Raw genomic sequence first — 23943 nt, 5'->3', positions numbered from 1 at the left:
AGCGGGGGCCACTCTTCATCGCGGTGCGCGGGCCTCTCACTATCGCGGCCTCTCTTGTTGCGGAGCACAGGCTCCAGACGCGCAGGCTCAGTAATTGTGGCTCACGGGCCCAGTTGCTCCGCGGCATGTGGGATCCTCCCAGACCAGGGCTTGAACCCGTGTCCCCTGCATTGGCAGGCAGATTCTCAACCACTGCGCCACCAGGGAAGCCCGACCATTATTTTAATTACATATATGGGAAGGAAAGAGAAAACATTTTCTTATTAATTTGCAATCTGGTAACTTTAAACATTACTAACTTGCCGGAGAGTTGGTAAGGCTAAACGTTGTGTTATGTGCCTATGTGTATGTGTACATATCCAAGGCAATTAAAAAAATACTTAGTTTACTTACTAATTGTGAGCCACTGTACTAGCCCTGGAGATTTAAAGAATAGGCGCCATTGTCTGTCATATATACTTTAAATAATGAAGCATCCCCAGTTCAGCCTTCTTGGAACTTCTCCTCTAAGATGCTGCAAAGTTTAATGCGATAATTCTGGCGTTCTTAAGTGCTAGTGAGAGTGTGAGGAAAGAGGAGTGTTCCCACATTAAAGCACGTAAGTTGACACAGACACTTTGAAAAGCAACTTGTGATCATCTGCTCACACTGATAACACGGATACCCTACCCTCAGTGATGCTACTTCTACTTATACATGCCGAAGAAACCTTTGAATCAGAAGCCAAAGGACAAGAATGGTGTTGAATACGAAAAGCAAGTTGTGGACTTCCCTGGGGGCGCAGGGGTTAAGAATCCGCCGCCAATGCAGGGGACACGGGTTCGAGCCCTGGTCCGGGAAGATGCCACATGCCGAGGAGCAACTAAGCTGGTGCGCCACAACTACTGAACCTGCGCTCTAGAGCCCACGAGCCACAACTACTGAAGCCCACGCACCTAGAGCCCATGCTCCACAACAAGAGAAGCCACCGCAATGAGAAGCCCGCGTACCGCAACAAAGAGTAGCCCCCACTCGCTGCAACTAGAGAAAGCCCGTGTGCAGCAACAAAGACCCAACGCAGCCAAAAATTAAAAAAAAAAAAAAAAAATTAGCAAGTTGCATAATAACATGTACTAAATGATAACATTTATGTATATTTTAAATTATAGTAGGTAAAACACCAAACAGTTGTGCCTTCCATTTTTAAAATTTCTAAACTGAATTTTATCATATATGCATTTATGCATATGGTATATGTATAACATGTATTACTATATACAATTTTGTCTGTATGTAAATAATGTGGTATTTAGTGTCCAACATAAGAAGAAGAATCATGCCTTCTTCAAAAGAAAACTTTAAAAGAAAAGATAGGATTGATTCTAAATGAACTTGATATATTGAGCTTAAAGTTAGAGAATAGAACATGAATTTTATGTATTGTGAAGCTTTGTACTTTACTAATTTGAGTTGACTAGAGTCACTGTACGTACCAGAACGAAAAGATACAGTCAGAAGAGACTTTGCATGTAAAGATGGACAGGCACAGGAAGGTTTCTGGAGTTCAGCAAGAAGTGAGCAGAGGTCAGGGGAAAAGAGATTTTAAGTGAGAACTCTGAAACCTTGCAGCATCCCCGGGCCGTTGAATTATGCCTCACAGGCCCCGAGGCTGACTGCTGCTTTAACTGCTGTCTCAGCCACACATTTTCTTTCTTGTCCACTGGAGGCTTTCCCCCTTGGGTTCACATTTCCAATTTTCTAGGTGAGTCCATTGAAGAAAAAAAGAAGATTTATGGTTTGGAAATTTATTTTACTATAAGCTTTGCCACAGATATGTCATCAATGAGGAAGAGTGGTACCTCAAGGTCCATTAGTTAACTAGTAGACTGTAAATGTCAAATGTAAGTGACTGTTATTATGCAGTCTGTATATGGTGACATGTTTGATTTGTTTTGTAAAGATGAGATAAAGGGGGGAAAGCTTTAATGTAAAGACAAGAGGATATAAACGAGAATGGGCTGTAGAGACAGAAGGACCCAAGTTCCAATCCTCTAGCTGCTCCTCCACAGCTGGGCTGTGACCTTGGGTAAGGCCCTTGTCCTCACTGAACATGAATAATAATTCCACCCCATGAGGTTTTGCAGGAATTAGAATATATGTGCAGCTTCCATCACAGTGCCTGGGACACAGGACACACCCAATAAATGGTAACTAACATTTTATGGTTTTACCACAAGGAGTAAACTTAGGAAATACGTGGTTAGAATTTGCAGTTGATTTTAAAGCATCATTCATCCATTCCCTGAGTGGAATTCTTATTACCATATTCATTTCTCACCCCCCTCCCCAATTCATTGTCGACTACTTGCATGTCACTTTTTTCTTTCTCATTATGTGTTTTCATAGTCTGTGATTGTGAAAAGTGTTGAGCGAAATGCGTTAAATATGTATGAAGCAAGGAAATGTCTCCTCGGACTTGAAAGCAGTGGGGTTACCATAGCAACCAGTCCATCCCCAGCATCGTGCCCTGCCGGCCTGGCATGTCCCAGCCTGGATATCTTAGCTTCCGCAGGCCTCGGACTCACTGGACTAGGTATAAAATTTATTATTATAGCCCTTCTCAGCCACTGGGGGATTGCTTATCCAGTCTCCTTTCTTTCTCCTGTTTGGGGCTACATTTTAAAGGCTGTTTTTTTCCTCTTCAGGCACTACGATCAGGTGAAAAGCAACAAAACTCGAATCAATCCATTTTGATTTTTTTGTTAGACTCTATGGATTTCTGTTTCCCACATTCTTTTTATTTTGGCATAAATAATCAAGGTCTGGCTGTTGTATTTTCGGTGGCTGTGTTTGTTCTTCTAAATTAAGAATGCCATTGAGAGTGAAGTGAGCCGGCTGACTGTAATTGATGTGTTTGTTCTCTCGTGCATTTGCAATATTGCCATTAGTCCCTAGAGATAAAGATTATCCAGTTTGCTTTTCAAAAAGTAATTGCAGGCCTGCATGAGGGGTGGGGAGGGGGGAGGTGAAAGGAAGCAGAACCCTCAGTCCCAGTGGTTAGGCCTGCCTTGCCCAAACACAAAGGAGATCTAGCCTGCGGCCACCACGGGAAACCGACCTGCATTTATATCTCAGGTGAAGAAGAGAAAGATGAAAGAACAACATCATCTTGGTGCTTTAGTTCTTTAAGAAAGCAGGGTGAGCCACTTAGTAGGCATGGTGTGATATGTATTGCGTCATTTACGGATTCCCATCTTGTAGGATGAAGTTCATTGCTATATTACAGTTATTCTAGGTTCACTACTTTTTTGCACATTTTTCAGTAGCTATTATATAAAAAGTTAATGCAATAACCCTCGCAGATCATTCTACCAAGTTCAGTGTTGAGACAGAAAAAAATACTCTCAGCAGCCTTTAAAATTTTTAATAGCTATTCTTGCTTTTTAAAAATGTAATATGGTTATAATATGATTAAGATTCCAAGTATCCCTGCCCAGACACCATTACAAGTAAAGACAGATTTCCCCTTTGGCCCCTAATCTCCCAAAGTTGTCCCTTCCACTGGAGATTCTGAACAGAGTTGTAATAACACAGCAATGCATGTGAGTCAGGAAATGCCAATCAGGCAACTTAGCAGGAACTGAGTTCTTCCTGCACGAGAGAGAAAAAAAGTGAGCAAAGATCAGAGTGATTTAATTTTAAAATGTTTTCATGGCTATCTCTAGCCTCTAATACTTAATGCTTTAAGTATTCCTGGGAACTTATTTATACAAACTCACATTTCACTTTAGAACATATTTGAAATGCCCGAAGGGAAATTTCATTACTAAATCAAACATTAAACCCTTAAAACAAGCAAAAAGCCGAAAAACAATTCTTTTTTCTGAGAAAAGTCTTCATACGCATTGAGATGGACCCAAAGACGTCATGTATGGACAGTCATACACGGTATGAAAACTGTTCCAGGTGGGCCAGCCTCTGCAAATGGACCGAAGGGAGATATTCTGTTGCAGGAAAACGTCCCCCTAGTCACTGCTAATTGTAAGTGGTTTAAAAAGAGTTTGTTTGGAAGCAGATGACAAGTGAATTATGCAGAGAAATACAAAATGGGTCTCCACGTGAGCACAATTTTGTTCATCCTGGCTAGCTGAAGTGATTATGAAGCAAGTGACTGGTGCTCCGGGCCCCTGACTGCTGTCCTGGTCTGGGCACATCTGTCTTCCATTTCTGTTTGTGGGCAAGTGGGGTCCTGTGTTGGAGTTGTATCATGCAATATTTCATGTGAATATTTGAAAGAAGGTAATCTGTCACTCTTATATTTGGAAAATATCAGATTATATGAATGTGCATTCCAAATGGCAATATTGAGGCCATCTGTATTTCTAAATCTTGAGTTTATGTGTATTGACTTTACATTCATTCATTACAGGTCTTTTGGGACCCACTGCCTTATCTCTCAATACTTCGACAACCCCGAACTCACTTTTGAATGCTCTCAATAGCTCAGTCAGTCCTTTGCAAAGTCCGAGTTCTGGTACCCCTAGCCCCACATTGTGGGCACCTCCACTTGCTAGTACTTCAAGTGCCACAGGTCAGTATTATTTAAGTACAATCAAAGGTGTGTATTCTTAGGTATTAATCAGTTTTTTAGTAAAATTTACTAGTGGTTCCGTTTCCGTAGGGAAGGACTATGGTTCAAAGAATACTGCAGCCAAACAAATTCTCCAAAGTGTAAATCAACTAAAATGAAGCATAATAGAGCAGGGAGATTTTCATAAAAGTAATAGGTAATCTTCAAACGTGACAAGCAGATCAGGAAAAAGAGCATGATGTGCAGGGAGCAGTGGCAAAAGCACGTGAGGGTCACTGACCTGGTAATTAGGAAATGCACGTTCTAGTTTGACAAGTTTGCTTGGTAGTCATACGCACGTGCTAAATCTAGCTAGTTTCTGCATTTGTACAGTGAAGAGCTTGGACTAAATACTCTCCAAAATGTTGTTCCATTTTAATACTTCTATGTTTTTATAGTAATGTGTTAAACCTGTTAACAGAGAGGTATCAAAATTGAATTCTCAGTTTGCAGCAACAAAAATGACTTTTTTTGTTGTTACTGAAAGTAATAAAATAATGCTTCTTGATTCTGAGTTTATTCCTGTCTAATGTCTGTCTTCATGAAATGCTGTTGTAGGTTTTTCTGCTATACCACACCTTATGATTCCATCTACTGCCCAAGCCACATTAACCAATATTTTGTTGTCTGGAGTGCCCACCTATGGGCACACAGCTCCATCTCCCCCTCCTGGCTTGACTCCTGTTGATGTCCATATCAACAGTATGCAGACAGAAAGCAAAAAAATCTCTGCTTCATTAAATGGACACACACAGGTAATGCCCTTCAGCAAGAATCATGTGATCTATGCTGTTTGTAAGAGATAAGCCACTGGTAACGCGTTTAAGCTTTCACCTGAGGTGAATTTTAGAATTGTGACCATATCTCTGTGTTGTTTTCTATTATTATTTCAGTCTCCGAATATAAAATATGGTGCAATATCCACTTCATCACTTGGAGAAAAAGTGCTGAGTGCGAATCATGGTGATCCATCGAGACAAACAACTGCATCTGAGCAGGCATCTACCAAATCAAACCCTGCAGAAGGTATCTTTCCTTCTGAACTTCAGCCTGCTCCCTTGATTGGATAAAGGGGATTGTAGAAAGTCTGTGGAGTGATTTTGAGTGGGTTTTTCTAACTGGTTATGATTCACCCTGCCTCAAGACTGCAGAAAGACAGTATCTTGAATGAAATTCCAAAGAACATGGTGAAAGAGCACTTTGCCATAGAAAGAACCACTTTCCCATTACATTGGACCTTCCTAAATTAAAGTGACTGTAATTGTGCAGCAGGAAAGCATTAACTTACTAAGTGTGTGTGTGTGTAATTTTTTCCCAAGTAGAGTATTTCTTTTTATAACACCTTCGTCCTTAACAATCTTTAAAAAAACATGAGGGTCTTCAAATTTCATCTTGAGTTTTTGAGGTAGCCTGAATTTAAGGCATCTTCTCTGTAGCTGAAAGCTGTTATGCTTTTGTCTCCATAGAATTGGATTCTGATTTGTTTCCATTGCAGGTGATTGTTGATAGTAAGGTGATGTCTGGATTTTTGCTTGTTTCTCTCCTCTTCTGCAGGTTGTAATGATGCTTTTGTTGAAGTAGGCATGCCCCGAAGTCCTTCCCATTCTGGAAATGCTGGTGACTTGAAACAGATGATGGGTCCCTCCAAAGTTTCCTGTGCCAAGAGGCAGACAGTAGAACTATTGCAAGGCACGAAAAACTCACACTTACAGTATGTATTTTAATTTTAAAATCCCTTGATCCTTTGAAAGAAAGTGTATAACAGGCTGGATTTGTGTTAAACTCAATAGTTAGTGCTCTTTGGTTCAAGTGCATTTGACATTATCCGTGGGTTTTTTCATTTCTCTTTATGATTACCTTCTCTTTTTACTTTTAAAAATTTTATTAAGAATAGTATCTGATAACTTTCACCCTTGTTATAAAACAAAATTCAACTAAGTAAATTTAAAGATCAAATTGACTTTATTCAGCAATTCATGAATTGGCAGCATCCCATTTAGCAAATGGAAAGGAGCTCCAAAGAGCTGCAGAAAGAAGAGGTTTTTAAAGGCAGAAAGGGTGCAGGACAAGGAAATCATAAAGAAAGGATTATTTCAGGCAAGGTCACCTTCCTTTGGGAGAAGGCAGGGGTCTATCAGGTGGGTTACCTCACTAGTGTTGGCTAGGAAATTCCAGACAGGACTGGTTAAGATTACATTCCTAGGAGAGGCTGAAACTGCAGTTAGGTTAGGTATCAGGTCTTGGTTTGCTGATATGGGGCTTAGTACAAGTGACTCCATTTTGGGCCTGTTGTCCCTTTTTTTCACAATTCTCTCCTTTTGATCAGACTTTCAGCCCAAGTGAGAGATGTGATCAAAATTTAAGGCATTAGCACCACTCTCAGCTACCTCTCTGTAGTTTAGTTCTTATAGCTTTTACTGATCCTCTGTGTGGTGTTCACAGGTCGTGATTCTTTTTTTTTTGCTATTGAATCTCTGTGGTATTCACAGGTCATGACTTCAGGCTCACAATTGTTTTAGTCAGTCATTTTCTTCATTTGTTTTCTGGCATTCCAGTTATAGGGAGGTCATTTGCTCAGTGGTTAGTGGCTGCAAAAATACATTTAAAGCTTTTGAGAGAATACAGTGCACCAGGGAGACTACTACGACTGTTAATAAGTAAAATAATTTCCAATGTTTGGAGGGCAGTTCGGAGCCATAGTCCCCCAGACCCAAACCAATCAAAATCACATAAGTCAAAGAAAGACCCTGCTGAAGGAGACATTTTTTTTTAAGCCAAGTGGCTTGCTCAGTGATCTTAGTTAACTGAGTTTCCACTTGCCCAGAATGTTAATCCAGGTTCAGCATGTAGTGTTGGCCACAGCACAGACACTCCCTTGTTCAGCTAAAAGATAATCAAAGGCTATTCTATTATCAAGAACAACTTTGGCCAGAGAATCTAAGGAATTTTGTTGGGCAGCTACTGTCTTGGTAGATTTTGCAGTATTTTCAAGAGTTAAGGAGAGATTCCTGATTATAGTTTCATTTACATTTACTCTTAACCCTGGGAGTAGGGCCCTGCTATGGAATGTGAATCCTGAGCCATGAAAACCTCCTGGACTTTTCTAACTCTGCAATATAAATTCAGGGGAGTTGTCCAATGAAGTGTCTCAGTTTGTTTGTAAATAGTTAGGGGCACAGTTAGATAACTCAAGAGGCATTGCCCTGCTACGCGCCAGCCATCTAGGCATCCATACGCCCGAGGAGAATGATAACCACCACAGACAAAGATAAATACTGTTGGGGCACAGACCACTTCCACTAAAGTGGTGCTGTTCATGGATTCATTTGCAGGGATTGTTGCATTTGCCCATTCAAGCCATGAGTCATTTAAGTTTTCAGTGCATTTGGGAAGTAAATCTCCTAACCTGAAATAAAAAGTTCTGAATTACAGAGGTTACCTCCCTTAGCAATGGCCTGAGAGATTCAGATGACTGCATTATCTTTCTGGATCAATGCCAGACAGAGTAAAGGAAAGAAAAAGAGAAGAAAAAGGTTTCATATTTACTTAAAGTATGAAGTCTTGACCTGGGGTCTCAGGAGGAAGCAGTCTACCTCAGTGTCAGCTACTTCTCCAACTAGTCAGTTTGATTTTGAGGTCTCCAGCTGGTGTACAGGACCAGATGTCAGGTGGAGACTTCTTCAGCTGTGAGATGTGTACCTAAGTCTCTCAAGTTTGGCTGCCATCTAAGTAGTGAAGAGGATCTGATATAGTCCCTTCCAAGGAGACTCAAGGACCATCTTTGTTCTTAGTGATTCCAAATCAGAATGGTGGGAGAAAATTGGAAACATAAGTTTGGAGAATTGTGGCTAGTTATTTGAAGGGAACTAGAAGAATTCAGGATCCAGTCCAGTTTGCAGGAATATAACAAAACCTCAAAGAAAATTAATAGCACTAGAATCTAATATCTACAAAAGTACAAACATTTTTCTCTCTACAGTTACTTCCATTTTTTTAAAACAAAAGATAATTGCAGTTAAACTAATTTATTTGCTTTAAAATTGGCCTGATTATTTACATAAGTGCAGCAAGAATAGTGATTGTATTGTATGAGTTCTTTTTAAAACTGCTTTGCAGGAACTTTTCATAAGGAATCTCAGATTGAACTCTTAAAAGCCTCTGAGGCCAGAAAGCCAAGCCAAGGACTCGCCATCAGATTTTACCTGCAATACCTATAGTTTGGGTGAATTCCTCTCTTCATAAGGTACCAAAAATAACCTGAGGTTCCTGGGCCTGCCAGGAAATGACCTTCCTTACTCAGTGGGTAAGGCTGCCAGGAACCCTGTAAGCAGAGTACCAGGCCAGTTTTTTTCAAGGGCCTTTATTGGCTTTATTAAGTTAACCTTAGTTCCTTAAAGCTGTCAGATCATATCTGAGTCTGTGTACATCTCTCTCAAATATGACATTTCAGTCAGAGCTTTGGTAATATAGCCAATATTTCCAATGTGTTCTGTTACAAGGAGAACAGATTCTTATTGACCTTTGCAAATAACTAACTGTATTGCTGTGCAAAGAATACAGAAGAGTTTCCAAATTCTGGAAGGATCAGGTAGGGAGAAAAGTAAATGTTTCGTCTTTGTTTACAAAGGTATACTTTACAAAGTTGCTGTAAGTCATCGATAACTTAGGAAAAAAGGTTTCCTTAAATCTGGAAAAACAAAACATTAAGGAACTAGCAATTTTTCAAACAAAAAAAATCATTAAAAAATTATAATCATCCTCCTCCTCAGTTCATTTAGTCCCATGTACAATAATTGATATTTGTTCTGCTTGAATCCAGTTCAGTTTTATGACCTTTATGTTATCAGAAACATGCACTTGTTAAAATCCTTTCCATGAATCTCCTTGAAGATGAAGCACTTCTGTAAGAACACTTTTGCAGAAGCATGTAAGACAATAAGTCTCTGTAAATGACAAAGACTTAAAAATGCCCATTGTTCAAGATCTGATGAGATTTCATTTGATAAAGAAATGTAGTTATTTCTGTGATATACACCAGTTTACGTTAATATTAATTATGACTGATAATATTATACCTGGACATATCACATCTCTAGGAATTTCACACAGCTCTGGAACACTTATATACCTATACAAATACAAAATAGAGAGGGCTTAGTATTACTTTTGACAATACTTGCCATGTAATTTAACACATCAAAGAAGCCTAATTAGTTTAAGATCTCTCCTTTTATAAGGAGAGGGAACAAATCTTTTGAGATGTGTCCCAGGACCCCTCTGGAAAATCTCAAAGTTAGTTTGAGGTCAGAAAGATTTCATTTGGGATTTGATTTGGGGGAAGTTTGTCAAAAATATCAAAAGGTTTAAAAACACTTGGTCAGATAGGATCATAGGTCACTGTGAAACAACATTTAGTTATCCATTTAACCAAAGTGACAATTGAAGACTACACAGGCAAATATAGAAAGTTAAATGGTTGTTACAGGAAATTATTTTGGTAAAGCACAAAATACTTGCTTTCTAGGCAGATTACTTAAAGGTAAAGAACAACCTTTTACAATCTCTTATTAAGAGCAGACCAGTAATTCAAAATCACTTGTTCTTTTAACAGAGAGAAAATCAATTCTGATTTTGCACTGATGTACTTTTGATATTAAAACTCATTTTTTTTCCACTTAAATAAATTCATTCTAATTTTAGCCTGCTTGACCACACATAAAATTCCTTTCCCAAGATTCCTTTCCCACAAACCTTCTACAGTTTGGTCTTATGTTTTCTTCTTTCCCATTCTGAAGTAACCAGTCTCACTTCAGGACAAAGTTAGTTTCTTTTTCATCAACAAAAATTCCTCTCCATTCCTCATACCTTCTTTTACTGAAAACACACATCCTACTTTCCTTGCATATGGAAATGTTTCCTTATTATTTCTAGTAACTTTAATTATATATATATACATATATATATATACACATATATATATTATAAACATATTTGTATAATATATATTTAATTTTTAACCCTAAACAACCTTTTTAGTGAAAAGAAGTAAACAATTGTGTGGCTTGACAAATTAATATTTTTTATAATGTCTAGAAACATATGCTTTTCCATAGTAAATTTCTCAGTGTGGCACAAAACACATTTATTAATGTATCCAAATATCTTTAGTTTCTCTGTAAAAAAATAAAAAGGCCAAAAGTGGTAAACCTGCATTCAGTAATTAATGTTTTAGTATTTTATCTTATTTGGAAATGATCTGGATATTCAATGACTATCCATCATTTACTTTAACTTAGCAAAACTTTAAGGTTTTAGGTTACCAAAAAGATTTTAGAGAAACTATTTTAAAAGTTTACTGAAAAACTTTTATCCCATTTACATCTGTAGTAATCCCCTTTTTTCTGTGGGGGATATGTTCCAAGACTCGCAGTGGATGCCTGAAACCATGGATAGTCCTGAATTCCTATGTATACTATGGTTTTTCCTATACATATATACCTATGATAAAATGTAATTAGAGATTAACAACAATAACTAATGAACAATTATAACAATATATTATAATAAAAGTTATGTGAATGTGGTATCTCTCTCTCACTTTCTCTCTCTCTCTAAATATCTTATTGTACTGTACTCACCCTTCCTCTTCTTGTGATGATGTGAGATGATTAAAATGCCTATGTGATGAACTGAAGTGAGTTGAGTGATGTAGGCATTGTGATGTAGTTAGTGGTAGGCTACTATTGACCTTCTGATGATATATCAGAAGGAGGATCTGATCCTGGATCGTTGAGCTATGATGATGTTGATGGTTGGGGAATTCCACGGTGGGGTGGAGTGGGGTGGCAAGAAATTTCATCACACTACTCAGAACAGCAAACAATTTAAAACTTATGACTTATTTATTTCTGGCATTTTTCATTTAATATTTTCAGACTGAGGTTGACTGTGGGTAACTGAAACCATGGAAAGTGAAACCACAGATAAAGGGGGACTACTGGATTCAATTTACTTAATTTATATAAGCACTTAATCTTTTAAAGCCACTTAAATAGAGCTCTTTTACAAATTAATTTTGGCAATACCATCCGGAAAATTCAATACATCTGCAACACATACATAGACACACATAAATTGACAGTCATAAACAGAGACCTTTTGGGTTCCATTTTTAAATTACTGCTGTGAATCAGGTGCAATAATACAAAATTTCACTAGTTATAAAAAAAAAAGTTGGATTTAAGTTGTTTTCTGGTAGATGGAATAAGTTAAGTTTACCTGCTCAGATGGCTGAAGCTTTTTACTGTATTTGTGGGGAAGACACTTAAAAAGTTTTTTGTCCACCTAAGTTTCAAATGACCTTTTCCCTTTTGTTCATCTTCTGATAAGAATTACCTCCCTGAAGTTTGTAGAACATTTACATCTCAAAGGTACAGGGAAAGAATGCAAGTTCCTCCAAGGACTTTGGTTTCTTCCTATAAGGCCAGAATTTCTACAATACTTACAAGCCTTCTGAATAGGGGAGGTTTTAGGATTGGTAAAAGGAATAGGTGGACCTTGAACTGCCTCTACAGCTAGTTTCTAGTTTTGCAAAGATTTGTAAGATAAAGGCAGTTGCTCTCAATTCCTCAAAGAATTGGGTTGCAGCCTAAATGACATTATAGTTTGAGCCACCCATCCAACTACATTATCCTTAATTTGCTTTTTTTTTTTTTTTTTAAATATCAGGGAGATTTCTAACTAAGGTGGCAATCACAAGATTTCTGTGTTCTGGATTTAGAGCTGTTTGCCTTTGGAATGTTTTAGTAAATCCTTTCACAGAGGCTTTAGAGGGTTTTTCTTCCCCACTGAGTGCATAGTTTAATTTTAGTTTAAGGGAGGAGACTTAAAAAAAACTCCCATCAGCCTCTGAATATCAGCTTCCAATTTTTGACCAACTGTTGACTGCAGAGCTACTTAAAAGAAAAATCTTTTAACTATCTTGTCAGTTTTCAGTGTGGACAAGCAGTAAATATTTCTGGCAGTATTGAACAACCCCTTAGACTTAAGAGGTATTCCGGAAGAGGGTGCAAAAAATATTTTATTTTCCTCTCTTTATTGGGTACTACAGACAGAGACCCAGGAGAGCTGACTCCGGTAAGAATTTTCTCCCTTCGTGGGCTTCTGCCAGTTTTCCCAGGATCCCACCTACAGGCTCCAAGTGAGGTTTAAAATAGAGGGTGTAGCTCTAGTATCTACCAGAATTTGGCAAGGTTTTTCATGAATTTTAATTTAGTTTCCTTTAGCTGTTTAAGGGAATAATATAGCAGTTTATAAGAAAATCCCTCCGAATCTCATCGATTCTGAGAGGGGCTCATTCAGGGGCCCTCCTTTGAGGGTAGATATGAGAGTGTCTATTGATGCTGAAAACTCAGCCTCTGTGCACCAGTGCTGAAGCGAATCTTGGAGACAGAGTTTGGGGTGAAGTAGAAGAGAACAGCTTTATTGCTTTGCCAGGCAAAGGGGGCCACAGCGGGCTTGTGCCCTGAAAAACTGTGTGTCCTAACCTGGGAGGATTTGGTGAGGACTTTTATAGCAGTGGTTCAAGGGTGGGGTTGCTGATAAGGATCAGGGTGTGTGCAGGGCCTGCACTCCTTTAATCTGGCCTCAGGTGGTCTCCTGATGAGCTTCTCTGGTTCTCAAGGCTGTCAAACCGTGAGCTGCTCTCTGGAATGAGGATTGCTTCATCAGGTAGTTCGTCTTCCAGTTGTTGGGGTCTTTAGTTCCGTAGAAGAGCTCAAAGATGTTGTTATGTGTATCCCTTGAGGGGGAACCAGGACCCTGCCCCAAGGCTGCACTATTGCTTCTTGACTGCTCCTCCCTTGTCTCTGCATCCCCTCCCTTCCCTGATTAGCAACTGTTCGAATCTGCCCTTTGGAACTCAGGGAAGGTCACAGACGCTGGAGTCTATTCCCTACAAACAAGAAACAGGGGACACAGAAAGGCTTCCATGCCCAGGAGCCCCACAGGGTCCCAATGGTTTCACTGCATGACCACTAACATGTCAGACATTTGTTTGTGACCTTCTAGTCTCTTCAGAGTGGAAAGGCAATTTAGACAGGATTACTGGAGTGAGTACTCATATAAAAGAGGATAGGGAGTTCCCTGGTGGTTAGGACTCTGTGCTCTCACTGCTGAGGGCCCAGGGTTTGATCCCTGGTTGGGGAACTAAAATCCCATATGTGCAGCATGGCCAAAAAAAAAAAAAAAAAAAAGAGGATAGAGGGGAGCAGTAGTAGTTATGTCAGTCTTATTGTCTCTTGTTTTAGGTACCTCTTGTGTCTTTAATTTTTCATTAGCCTTTTTGCAATGAATCTTTCATTGAAGCTATTTTGGAATTTTGAAGCCTTTTGGAGTCTTCTGCATGCTAATTAAAATAGGTATCCCATTTTTTTGGGGGGGGTGAGTGGGGAGCCCTTGCTTTTCGGTGCACTTCTTAAATGATCTTATATAATTGGAACATACCTCATAATGGCCATTCTAATTGTAGGTCATCTTCAGTAACACTTTGCCATTTTTATAGATATTTATAGCTTCCAGGACCATAGTTCTTAGATGTAAAATAAGCAAGTGTACCAGAAGGTAGCGTGCTTAACTCTTTGAATTTTAAGGATCCCATTTCTTTCAGCTAAGCCTTTTTGGGTTTTGGGGAGCCAGATCAATATCTAAGAAGGATGTGCTCTGGGCTTGGGGATTGTGTGGTGTTTTACAGTGAACCTTGTTGCACGGAAATCTTCTTGAGGTTGGTGGATGACCTAGTGTCAAGGTAACCTGTTCCATGACCAGCTTATTTGAACACGGGAGTCCTTGAGTTAGGTGGAGGGTACTTTATCAGCTTTTAAGTGCTTCACCCATGCCCACGAATTTTTGTGGCTTTTTGGCTTCTGAGATTCCTATTAGTGGTAGCTTTTATCTACAGAAAACAAGATAAACACACACATGCACCTTCTCGTGTATACCACCAACAATTCCTGCCATGGGACCTTGGCCTGGGGAAAGAATTGAACCAGCAGACCTCAGCAAATGGAGACTGAGGACTAGGGGCTCCACATACATGGAGAACTAATAGTTCCCACATGGATCTTGGGACAGAATCAAGGCCTGGGGGTTTCCACCAATTAATTGACTATTGTGGTCTGAAATAAAGGCTAGGGGCTTGAGTTCCCGGCAGAATCATCTGCCGGATCCAGCTGACCTGCCCTGTATTGGAAAGCCAATTAGATTGGGAGCTCAGTGCAAAGAGAGCAGAGCTCAGAACTGAGAGGAAGTTACTACAGTCCTCAGAAGCAGTGAGAGAGACAGAGAACTCAAAAGGGTTTGCAGGTGCCACACCTGTGTTTCTCATTCCCAAAGTTATTGGAAGTCTCCTTCAGTCCTATTACTGCTATCAAATCTGTTAAAAAAAAAATTCAACTGAGTAAGTTTAAAGATCAAATTTACTTTATTCAACAATTCATGAATCGGCAGAATCCCATCTAGCAAATAGAAAGGAGCTCCAAAATGCTGCAGAAAAGAAAACATTTTAAAAGGAGAAAAAAGGAGGGACAAGGAAGTCATAAAGAAAAAGGATTATTTCAGGCAAGGTCACCTTCCTTTGGGAGAAGGCAGTGGTCTGTCTGGTGGATTACCTCACTAGTGTTGGCCAGGAAATTCCAGACAGGACTGGTTAAGATTACATTCCTAGGAGAGGCTGAAACTGCAGTTAGGTTAGGTATCAAGTCTTGGTTTGTTGATGTGGGGTTTAGGACAAGTGACTCCATTTTAGGCCTGTTGTCTCCTTTTTAGTACCCTTAAATCTTCTGTCATCTCTCCCCTTCCTTTAGCTGGTTGGGTTTATTTCTGGATTCTCTAAACCATCTCTTTTGCTCTGAAACTTTAGCATTCTCTCTGCTCTTCAGTAATCAGCAGGGCAATTTTAACTCTCCAATTTTTGCTGTAAGAAATTTTCTTAGTGTGAATTCTCCTTCATTTGGCTTTGAATTTCCAACTTAAACTATGGCTCCCTTGTTCCAAGGTAGTGAATTGTTCACTTTGGTAATAAATACTTGGCAGTATCATGATTTTACTTATTACAAATCACAGTGAGTATAAATGCATATGTTATATTAAATATAATTCTCCCTTACCATAGCACCATTAGGGATAACAAATGTGTTATCCTTACTTCTTCCATTTATTTTATTTTTTTCAAATAGGCAGTCTATTCACATTTTAAAAATGCAAAACAGTGGAATGCTTCTACATCGAAAGGTTTTGTTCCCATCCACTTCATCCACCCAATTTCCTCTACTGTCTTTTATATCGTTACAGAATAGAGTGTGTTTAGGCAAATATAACATATATATATATTTTTAACTAAAAAATTATTTTTATTGAAGTATAGTTGATTTCCAGTGTTGTGTTAATATATATTCTTATATCCTCTTTTTCTCAGCAAAATCTGTTTTGCTTTTATAAAAAGCAAAATCTGTTTTACTTTTTATAAACTCTTTGATTAACTACCATTGTTCCCATTTTGTCCAAATCTACTTTACTTGTGTTTTTCTTAACATGCTACTAATACGCCAAATTAACATTATTTATTATAGGTTAGAGAAATGATTTTGTTTTCCCTCTGTGTTGATGCATTTGAAGTATATACCTGTACTTTTCATCATTAAATGTGTTCATTGAATGTGTAAGTGTGAACTGATTATCTCTCATCTGAATTAAGCTGCAACCTCCAGAATGGTCTCCCTGCCTCCAGTCTCTTATCAGCTCTATCAATCCTTTATTTTGTTCCAGTAATTTTTGTCACACTCTGGCTTTAAAACCACCAGTGACTGCACACTTCCTTTCCTTTGCTTATGCTGTTCCCTCTGAGTTGCTGTTACACAATGGCGAACCTGCAGATGCCCTTTAAATTCCGGGTCACATGCCTGTGTGAAGCCTCTCTGAACTTTTGTCAAACAAAGTTCTTTGCCTCTCCTTTTGTATTCTAATAGTCCTTTCTAAATTCCTCTGAATTCCCCTGGCACAACTGAAGAGTGAATGATAAAAAGAAGAATGTGTGAGCAAATCAGCTCTTTGACTAATACTGTTTGTTATTTCTGTTTTACTTGAGCCTAACATGCAGTTGGATGTGAACTTGAGGTGCATGTATAGGGCATTATAAATTCTTATAATTCAGATAATTGCCCCCCATTTTAAGAAGCACTTTCGTGTTCTTTCCCTGCACCCTGAACAGATGTTAAAGAATATTTACCTGCTGCCTTTATCATAGCAGATTTGTTAGCAATATCATGTATATTGCACACAAATGAATTGGATCATCTGCACGCCTTCAGATTGAGTCAGTTTGTTTAGACTGTGTAAACATGGGTCAGGGATATCTCCTTGATGTATGTAAATTAGAAATCTTGTCTGTATGTCTATTTCATATGTACTGCATACAGTGTATATCATACATGCTATATTCAATGTGTGTGAATATAGATCATGAAATAGTTTCGGCACCATCTCTAGAATCAGAAAGTCTGGGTTCAAATCCCAGCTCTACCATTTACCAGAGGTGTGACCTTGGACAAGGTACTCCCCTCATCTGAAAAATAGGGATAATAAGACTGCCTTCCTCATAGCAGTACCGTGAGGATTAAATGAGATAATACATGTAAATGGTTGACGGTGGTAAACCTACATAGTCAATGTGGCACCTAGGAAATGTGTGCTACATTTGTATGTAATGGTGGCGTGTTCAATCCCAAACTGTCTTTCACAGCAGCACTGACAGGTTGCTCTCCGATCCTGAGCTGAGTACTGCAGAAAGCCCGGTGGCTGACAAGAAGGCTCCAGGGAGTGAGCGTGCTGCAGAGAGGGCTGCAGCTGCCCAGCAGAACAGTGAAAGGGCCCGCCTTGCCCCACGGCCATCATATGTCAACATGCAGGTAACGACAAAAAAAAAAAAAAAATGGACAAGTCATCCAAATGTAGGCTGCCTAGGTTGGGGAATGGGGAATTCAGTGAGCTTTTAGCAGTAGAGCAGAAATTAAATTTAAATATATATGCAGTAGTGAGGAATTGGTTTTGCTATAAACATTAAAAATGAAATGCAGGATTTAGCTTGAGAAGAATTCTTTAAAATATAATATTAAAAATGATATAATATGGTCTATGTCACTGTGTCTTATGCAAATGACATTTTTCATCTGTTTAAAAAAATTTAGATAAATATGAGAGCTGTTATTTCTAAGCATTTACTATCTCATGACATAGTCTTGGATAAATAGATATAATATTCTTCTATCTGTGAAATGGAGAAGATAAATTTGGTGTTCCTTAGACAGTTATAAAAATAACTAATGTGAAGCTTTAGTGTTTTGAAAGGAGATGCTAAATATTATTGATGGTTATGTTGGTTCACAGATTTTTATGATTATTTTGAACAATTTCCTCAGCAGGGATTTTCTCTGTATCATTTTCAAAGTTTTAGGCTAATTACTCAAAATAGACTATTGATCATGAAATTCAGAAATCTGATTTTCATATAGATCACAATATGAAAGATAAGGATTTTGTGCTTTTAGAGATGCCTATAAACATTTGATTTCAGTATCTGAATTACTGGGTAGACTTACCTACTTTGTAGAAAGAGATTTATCATCCCCATCCCCCCACTTCCAAAAAAGGGAAAAACTTCACAAAACCCTAGAAATAAAGAAGTTGTCATAGATATGTCAAAGAAATTAATTCATGGGACTAAATTATACTTCTGTAATTCCAGTGAAAACTACAGTACAATCCTGCTTGTCTGTTTTTCTAATCCTTTGCATTTGAACATTTTCAAGAGTTTTTAGATGAATGTTTTTTACAAAAGCCATAGCCTTTATAAAGTGCAAAGTTAAAAAAAAAGACGTTTATTACATTTTCTCTGGCGGATTTATTTTCAGTTATTATAAATTAAAGTTCTCTCATCTAAGAAGTGTCAAATTCCTTTATGATCCCTTTATAGTTTTCATCTATCTTGTGATTCTTATCTTTTCCATCAGGTATATACCTATAGTGAACCATTTTCATGTTCCTTTCTTTCAGGATGGATGTAAATGTTCTTGGTGATAGAGTTTCAATTTAAATAGATGTATTTATGCCATTAGTGAAGAAGTGACTCTTAAAATCACCAAGAAATCAATGATAATAGTTTGAAGACTTCCCTGATTGCTTTAGCTGAAGATGATCTCTGCCTCCTGATCATTCTTGGACTTCTCTATCTCCAGCTCTCTCTTCACACTTATCTCACTTTCTAATTTATTTTGGGGTTATTTCTCTTACTCATCCCTGCTAAGCCTCTATATGATTTGAGGCTATAGATTATTTTTGATTCATTGTAATATTCTTCCACAAAGTGCAGCACAGTCCCTTTAGCCAGAAGGCACTCAATAAATATTTACTGAGCAAGTAACTTTAGCATCTCCCCACATCTTGCCCTTAGACATTAGTCATTACAAGTTGATTTTAACTCCCAGAATAATTTTAGACCTAGGATTTCGAAAACATTATCAAACGGTGTTATCTAAAAATCTGACTCTCCCAATTTACTGCCATGTTCCTTCTGGTTGGTCTAGGTCAGCCTGTTTACTTTTATTATTTTGGCCTAATCGTTTGTAGTACATTTCACTTTCAGAAGTATCCTGTTTCAGACCGTAAATTATATGGACACCCTACATATGATGGTATAGTCCTCCTGGGAGGAAGGTCCAAAGAGCTCTTGCCAGTGGGTTCTTGACCCATCTGATAGGCCTTTGAGACATTCTTTTTTTTCTTTTTTAACTTATTGAAGTATAGTTGATTTACAATATTGTGTTAGTTTCAGTTGTACAGCAAAGTGATTTTGGTTATACATATATGTATATATCTATATACTTTTTAAAAAATTCTTTTCCATTATAGTTTATTACAAGAGACACTCTTAAATCAAGTCTAAGCTAGTTCCTGAATTGGCGAGTTGAGAACCCTGGGTTAGCATTTGAGATGTAGCTATATCTGGACTTCTTTCTTCAAAATGACCTACCTTGGTCCCTATGTAGACCTGACTGTGTCATAGTCACTTATTCAATGTGAATGGGAAGAATAAATGGTGCCATCCTAGTCCTGTGCAATAAAAGATAACTAAGTTTTATTTTTTAAATTTAGGTTTATATTTTTATTTAGGTTTAATTTTAATGTACTGCTTAAGCATTCTGATAATGCATTATTTTGAAACTTAGCATAACTTATTAGGTTATTCACTATACGTTAGCATATATTGGTCCTGGTGTGTTAAATATTTCATAGTAAATAGGAATTTTTTTCTTTTTGAAGGAAAATTTCTAACTTTTGTCACTGTCATGACTTAAAGTTGGAAGTAGTACTTTATTATTATGATGAATTAGTTTTGAAAACATGTTTATCAGACTTGCATGGATTACTGTCACATGATGGTGCAGAGCTTAGTGTTTGTCCCAGGCAGATTCATGGGCTGTAGTCAAAATCTTTTCATGAAGTATTGGCATAACATTTGGACAGACTGACAATAAAGATATTTTCTCTCTGTTTTTTTTTTTTCTTCAGGCATTTGACTATGAACAAAAAAAGCTATTAGCAACCAAAGGTATGTGATACGTTAATGATCTATACTTGGATTTTTATTTCAGTAAACACATAAAATTTTTTCAGTGTTGATGTTGAACTGAGAAATTGGACCTTCATAAAAGGAATCCCAGAATGTTTAGGTTCAAGTTGCACAAACTTTGTTGAGGTTGAATAGATTAGCATTAGATCAATTAAGAAATAATGTATCATTTTAAAGTTTACCGTTACTTTGTATAAAATGTTTTATGAGGATATTTTAAGGTATTTTGTGTTAAGAAATAACATTCAGTGATAATTTCTTTACATATGTCAAAGAAATGATACTCATCAATATTTTATTTAAGAAATTCATTAAAAATACCAAGCATTTGTTTTACGTTCTGTTTTCCAAAGCTATGTTAAAGAAACCAGTGGTGACGGAGGTCAGAACACCCACAGATACCTGGAGTGGCCTCGGGTTTTCTAAATCCATGCCCGCCGAAACCATCAAGGAGCTCAGGAGGGCCAACCATGTGTCCTATAAGCCCACAATGACAACCACTTTTGAGGTTTGTAGAGTCATGCCCTACCTATTCTTCCTGTCTGTTCTCTCAGCAGAAGAGAACAATCTTCTCTCCTCTCCCGTTCTCTATTTATAGAAGGACAATCTATTAATGGTGATTTGTTTTAATTTCTATTCCTGTAAACGTATTGCTATGAAATTGATACAATCCAATATATTATGATCTTTTATGCGTCTTCTCTCACAGTGTTGATCAGCTGTGAAGGAGGTGTAAATTTGGATAAACTTGTTTTTGTTAGGGGGAGAGTGTCATAAGTGATAGAGCAGGGCTGAGATTGAGCAAAGGACAGATGTAACATTCCATAAAAAATGTATAAAGAATCCCTTTATCCAAGGGTATCAGTCGCAAGCCCACCATAGGAGGAAAAGGCAAGTATTCAACAAAAACAAGTTCTCAGATATGAGTTAAAAATTCAGTGTGTTCAGATGTGCCAGGAACACAGCAGGAAGTAATGCACAAACGAGAGCCCCAAAATGTTATGCTTCCCAGATGTTGGCTGTAGTGCTCAGGGTGAGACCGGGAAGCTGGTATCCTCACCACATGGAGAAGAGATCCAGAGTTCCTTGCTTCTCAGCTAGGCTATACTATACGACTCACTCGGCAAGGGCTTTTCAGTTGGAGAGTGTCAGATTTTGGCTGTAAGCCTTTTGCGAGTGGGGTGGAGTTAGAGCACATGCACACACACTACTGGTGAGGCTGTGCAAACCCAAACGTGGATGAAAATGATTAATCCAAGAATCACAGTGTTCAACCAGAACACTGTAGGCTGAAAAACAAATAGTGGTTAAGGGTTTCATAATTGTTAGTCTAATAACTAGCATTTGTAGATTGACCTTCTTTTCTCCACCCATTTTCTTTGTAATAAATTAGAATGTTGATGAAAGGCAGAAGCAAACATGACATTTTTTCCTTTGTCTCTTTGAGTAAGTGAAAAAGAAAATACTATTGAAATACTGAAAAGAACAGTCTCCTGTGAATTTCATTGTCAGACTTAAAGTAGCAACCTAGCGGCTGTATTTAAAGATTGAAGTTACCGTCAGCAGCTAGAATGTAGGAACCATTGTGAAAAATCTGAGGCTCCTGGAGGCACATCCCTCTTTCTGCCATTGTAGCTTTGAGAGAAAATAAACATCTCCTTTCACTGGCGGAGACCTTAAAACTGCTCTGCTAATTCTTAGGCTTCCACTGATGTATTGAATACCTGCAGTCTTCCATCCTGCTCACCCTCACCTTTGGCGGAGTGGAGTGTTAGGTGGTTGATTGTGTTTCTGTAGTTTCAGAGATGAAATGTTTCACTTTAGAAATGCTAATTCAGTTCTCTTCTCAAAGACCAATAGTGTGACAGGTTGAAATGATGATCATTCTAATAACGTAGTTGTCAAGTGCAGGGGCTATGGGGCCTGACAGCTACCACCGACACATGTACAGCTTTGATGAGTGACTTCACGCCTCTGAGCCCATTTTCTCATTGCAGTTGTTTCAGGATGATGTGGGAGAGGGCATCCAGTGCTCAGCGTGGTGTGCAGGAAGTTCTCAGCAATATTTAGCAGCTACTGTTATTTCCACCGAAGAACTTTACCCTGAAGAAACGCAAGAGCCTGATGAAAGATGTGATTCATATACATATATGAATGCTTATTGCTGGAAGTATTTCTGCACATTCAAACTAGATATGCGTTTTATATCCAAAGGAATACCTTAGAGTGTTATATGAACACATAATGTGCTAGTAATAATTATCAGATCACACTCATTTATTTCTTTGTGGGTTTATACAGTACTTTATACTTTATATTTTCATCCACAAGCTTATTTGATACCTATAAACTCCCAGTGAGGGAAAGGGGCCCAGATCAGTTAAGTGTCTTACTTGAGGTCATGGTAGTAGTTGTCAGAGAGAGGACTTGAATTCATTTTACAGAATTTCTTTATACTCCTCTTCCTAATGGTTTAACTCAAGAGGGTACATAGCAAGGCGATATATAAATGCTCTAGAGCCATGTTACTGCACCTTAAAAGACATAAGAATCATTTGGAGCGCTTAAAAATGCAAATTCTTCCCCCAGGATCTCACTCATCAGGGAGGGAGCCAGCAGGAACCAGTAATCCACATTTTCAGCACAAGTGTAGTCTGTCTCTGATGCAGCCTCCCTTCTGGAAACATTGCTCTACAGGGACGTAACATAAGGGGGATGGCACAGAAATCATGTCAGAAGCTGGAAGACTCTTCTGCTCTGGCACTTGTCCAAGGACAAGTAGACCACTTTCTGTGGGCGGGAACGTGCAGGGTCCTGACTCAGTGGCTGAATCCCCTCCTGTGGCTTTTCTTGCTTTGGCTCTCTTGGGCTAGGCTGTTCTACCTTCCTGGCTAATGTCTAACAGCTCATTCACATTGAAAGGTAGGGGAGAGGATGTAACCAGCGAGATCAGTGCAAGGGCATTCACCATGTAATCTGCTTTTATTCACGGCCCCTTTAAACACTGCTGATGAAGAAATATAACCAAGCTTTCTTAGGGAATGGTTCTAGATTCTCCCAGGTGTGTAGGACTTGAACTTTTCTTCATGCATCCGAAAGCCATTGAAAGGAGGTGAAAGGGCCCTTACGTAGCATGATCTGATATTCTGAAGCAGCTGCTATCTGCAGGTGCCCGCCCTTCTCTTTATTCTGTTATAGCTCAGAGGGATTAAAAACTGGGCAATTAGTGAAGATTGTTTCTTTGGGTTAGAACACAGGGACAGGGTTGGGTTGAGAAGGACCTGGGGAAAAGTGAAGAGAACTTAAACAATTTTTATTAAAAGATTGACCACATCTCTGCTTGTAGCACTATTTTAAAATTGGAGCGTAGCTAGAAACACTCTTTTTCCTTAATCTTTTCCAAAGAAAAACAAAACCAAATAGACAAGTAGAATGCTGCTCTAGAGAAGCACACTTAGCCAGTAGGTCCTGATGGGTGTGGGCTGTTCGGTGTGTCGGGGATCAAGGCACATGAGTTTCCTGCTCTGGGAAGCTTGCTTAAGGGAAGCAACCGAGGCTTTGAACATCTTGTTCAGATTTCTGAGAAACCAGATTTGAGCAGTTGTTTCCAGTTTTAAGGCATTTTTGAGAAATTAGCCTTTTCCAAAGAGCT

The 23943-nt window shown here is 38.4% G+C and overlaps 1 protein-coding gene across 3 annotated transcripts in view; it reads left to right on the top strand.

Moving 5' to 3' along the window:
- Positions 1 to 23943, top strand: part of BICC1 (BicC family RNA binding protein 1) — a 302947-nt gene that overhangs the window by 261014 nt on the left and 17990 nt on the right. For 2 of the 3 annotated variants that reach the window (XM_061181692.1, XM_061181707.1), the window contains exons 10-17: positions 2386 to 2572; positions 4409 to 4570; positions 5168 to 5364; positions 5503 to 5635; positions 6164 to 6320; positions 17406 to 17571; positions 20231 to 20270; positions 20645 to 20799. In XM_061181692.1, coding sequence (XP_061037675.1) covers positions 2386 to 2572; positions 4409 to 4570; positions 5168 to 5364; positions 5503 to 5635; positions 6164 to 6320; positions 17406 to 17571; positions 20231 to 20270; positions 20645 to 20799 — 1197 coding nt within the window. The remainder of the gene's footprint in view (positions 1 to 2385; positions 2573 to 4408; positions 4571 to 5167; positions 5365 to 5502; positions 5636 to 6163; positions 6321 to 17405; positions 17572 to 20230; positions 20271 to 20644; positions 20800 to 23943) is intronic. The other variant, XM_061181702.1, reaches the window with a different exon arrangement.

Source organism: Eubalaena glacialis, chromosome 1, assembly GCF_028564815.1.
Source record: "Eubalaena glacialis isolate mEubGla1 chromosome 1, mEubGla1.1.hap2.+ XY, whole genome shotgun sequence".
NCBI lineage: Eukaryota > Metazoa > Chordata > Mammalia > Artiodactyla > Balaenidae > Eubalaena > Eubalaena glacialis.
This window is presented reverse-complemented; position numbering and strand designations above follow the sequence as displayed.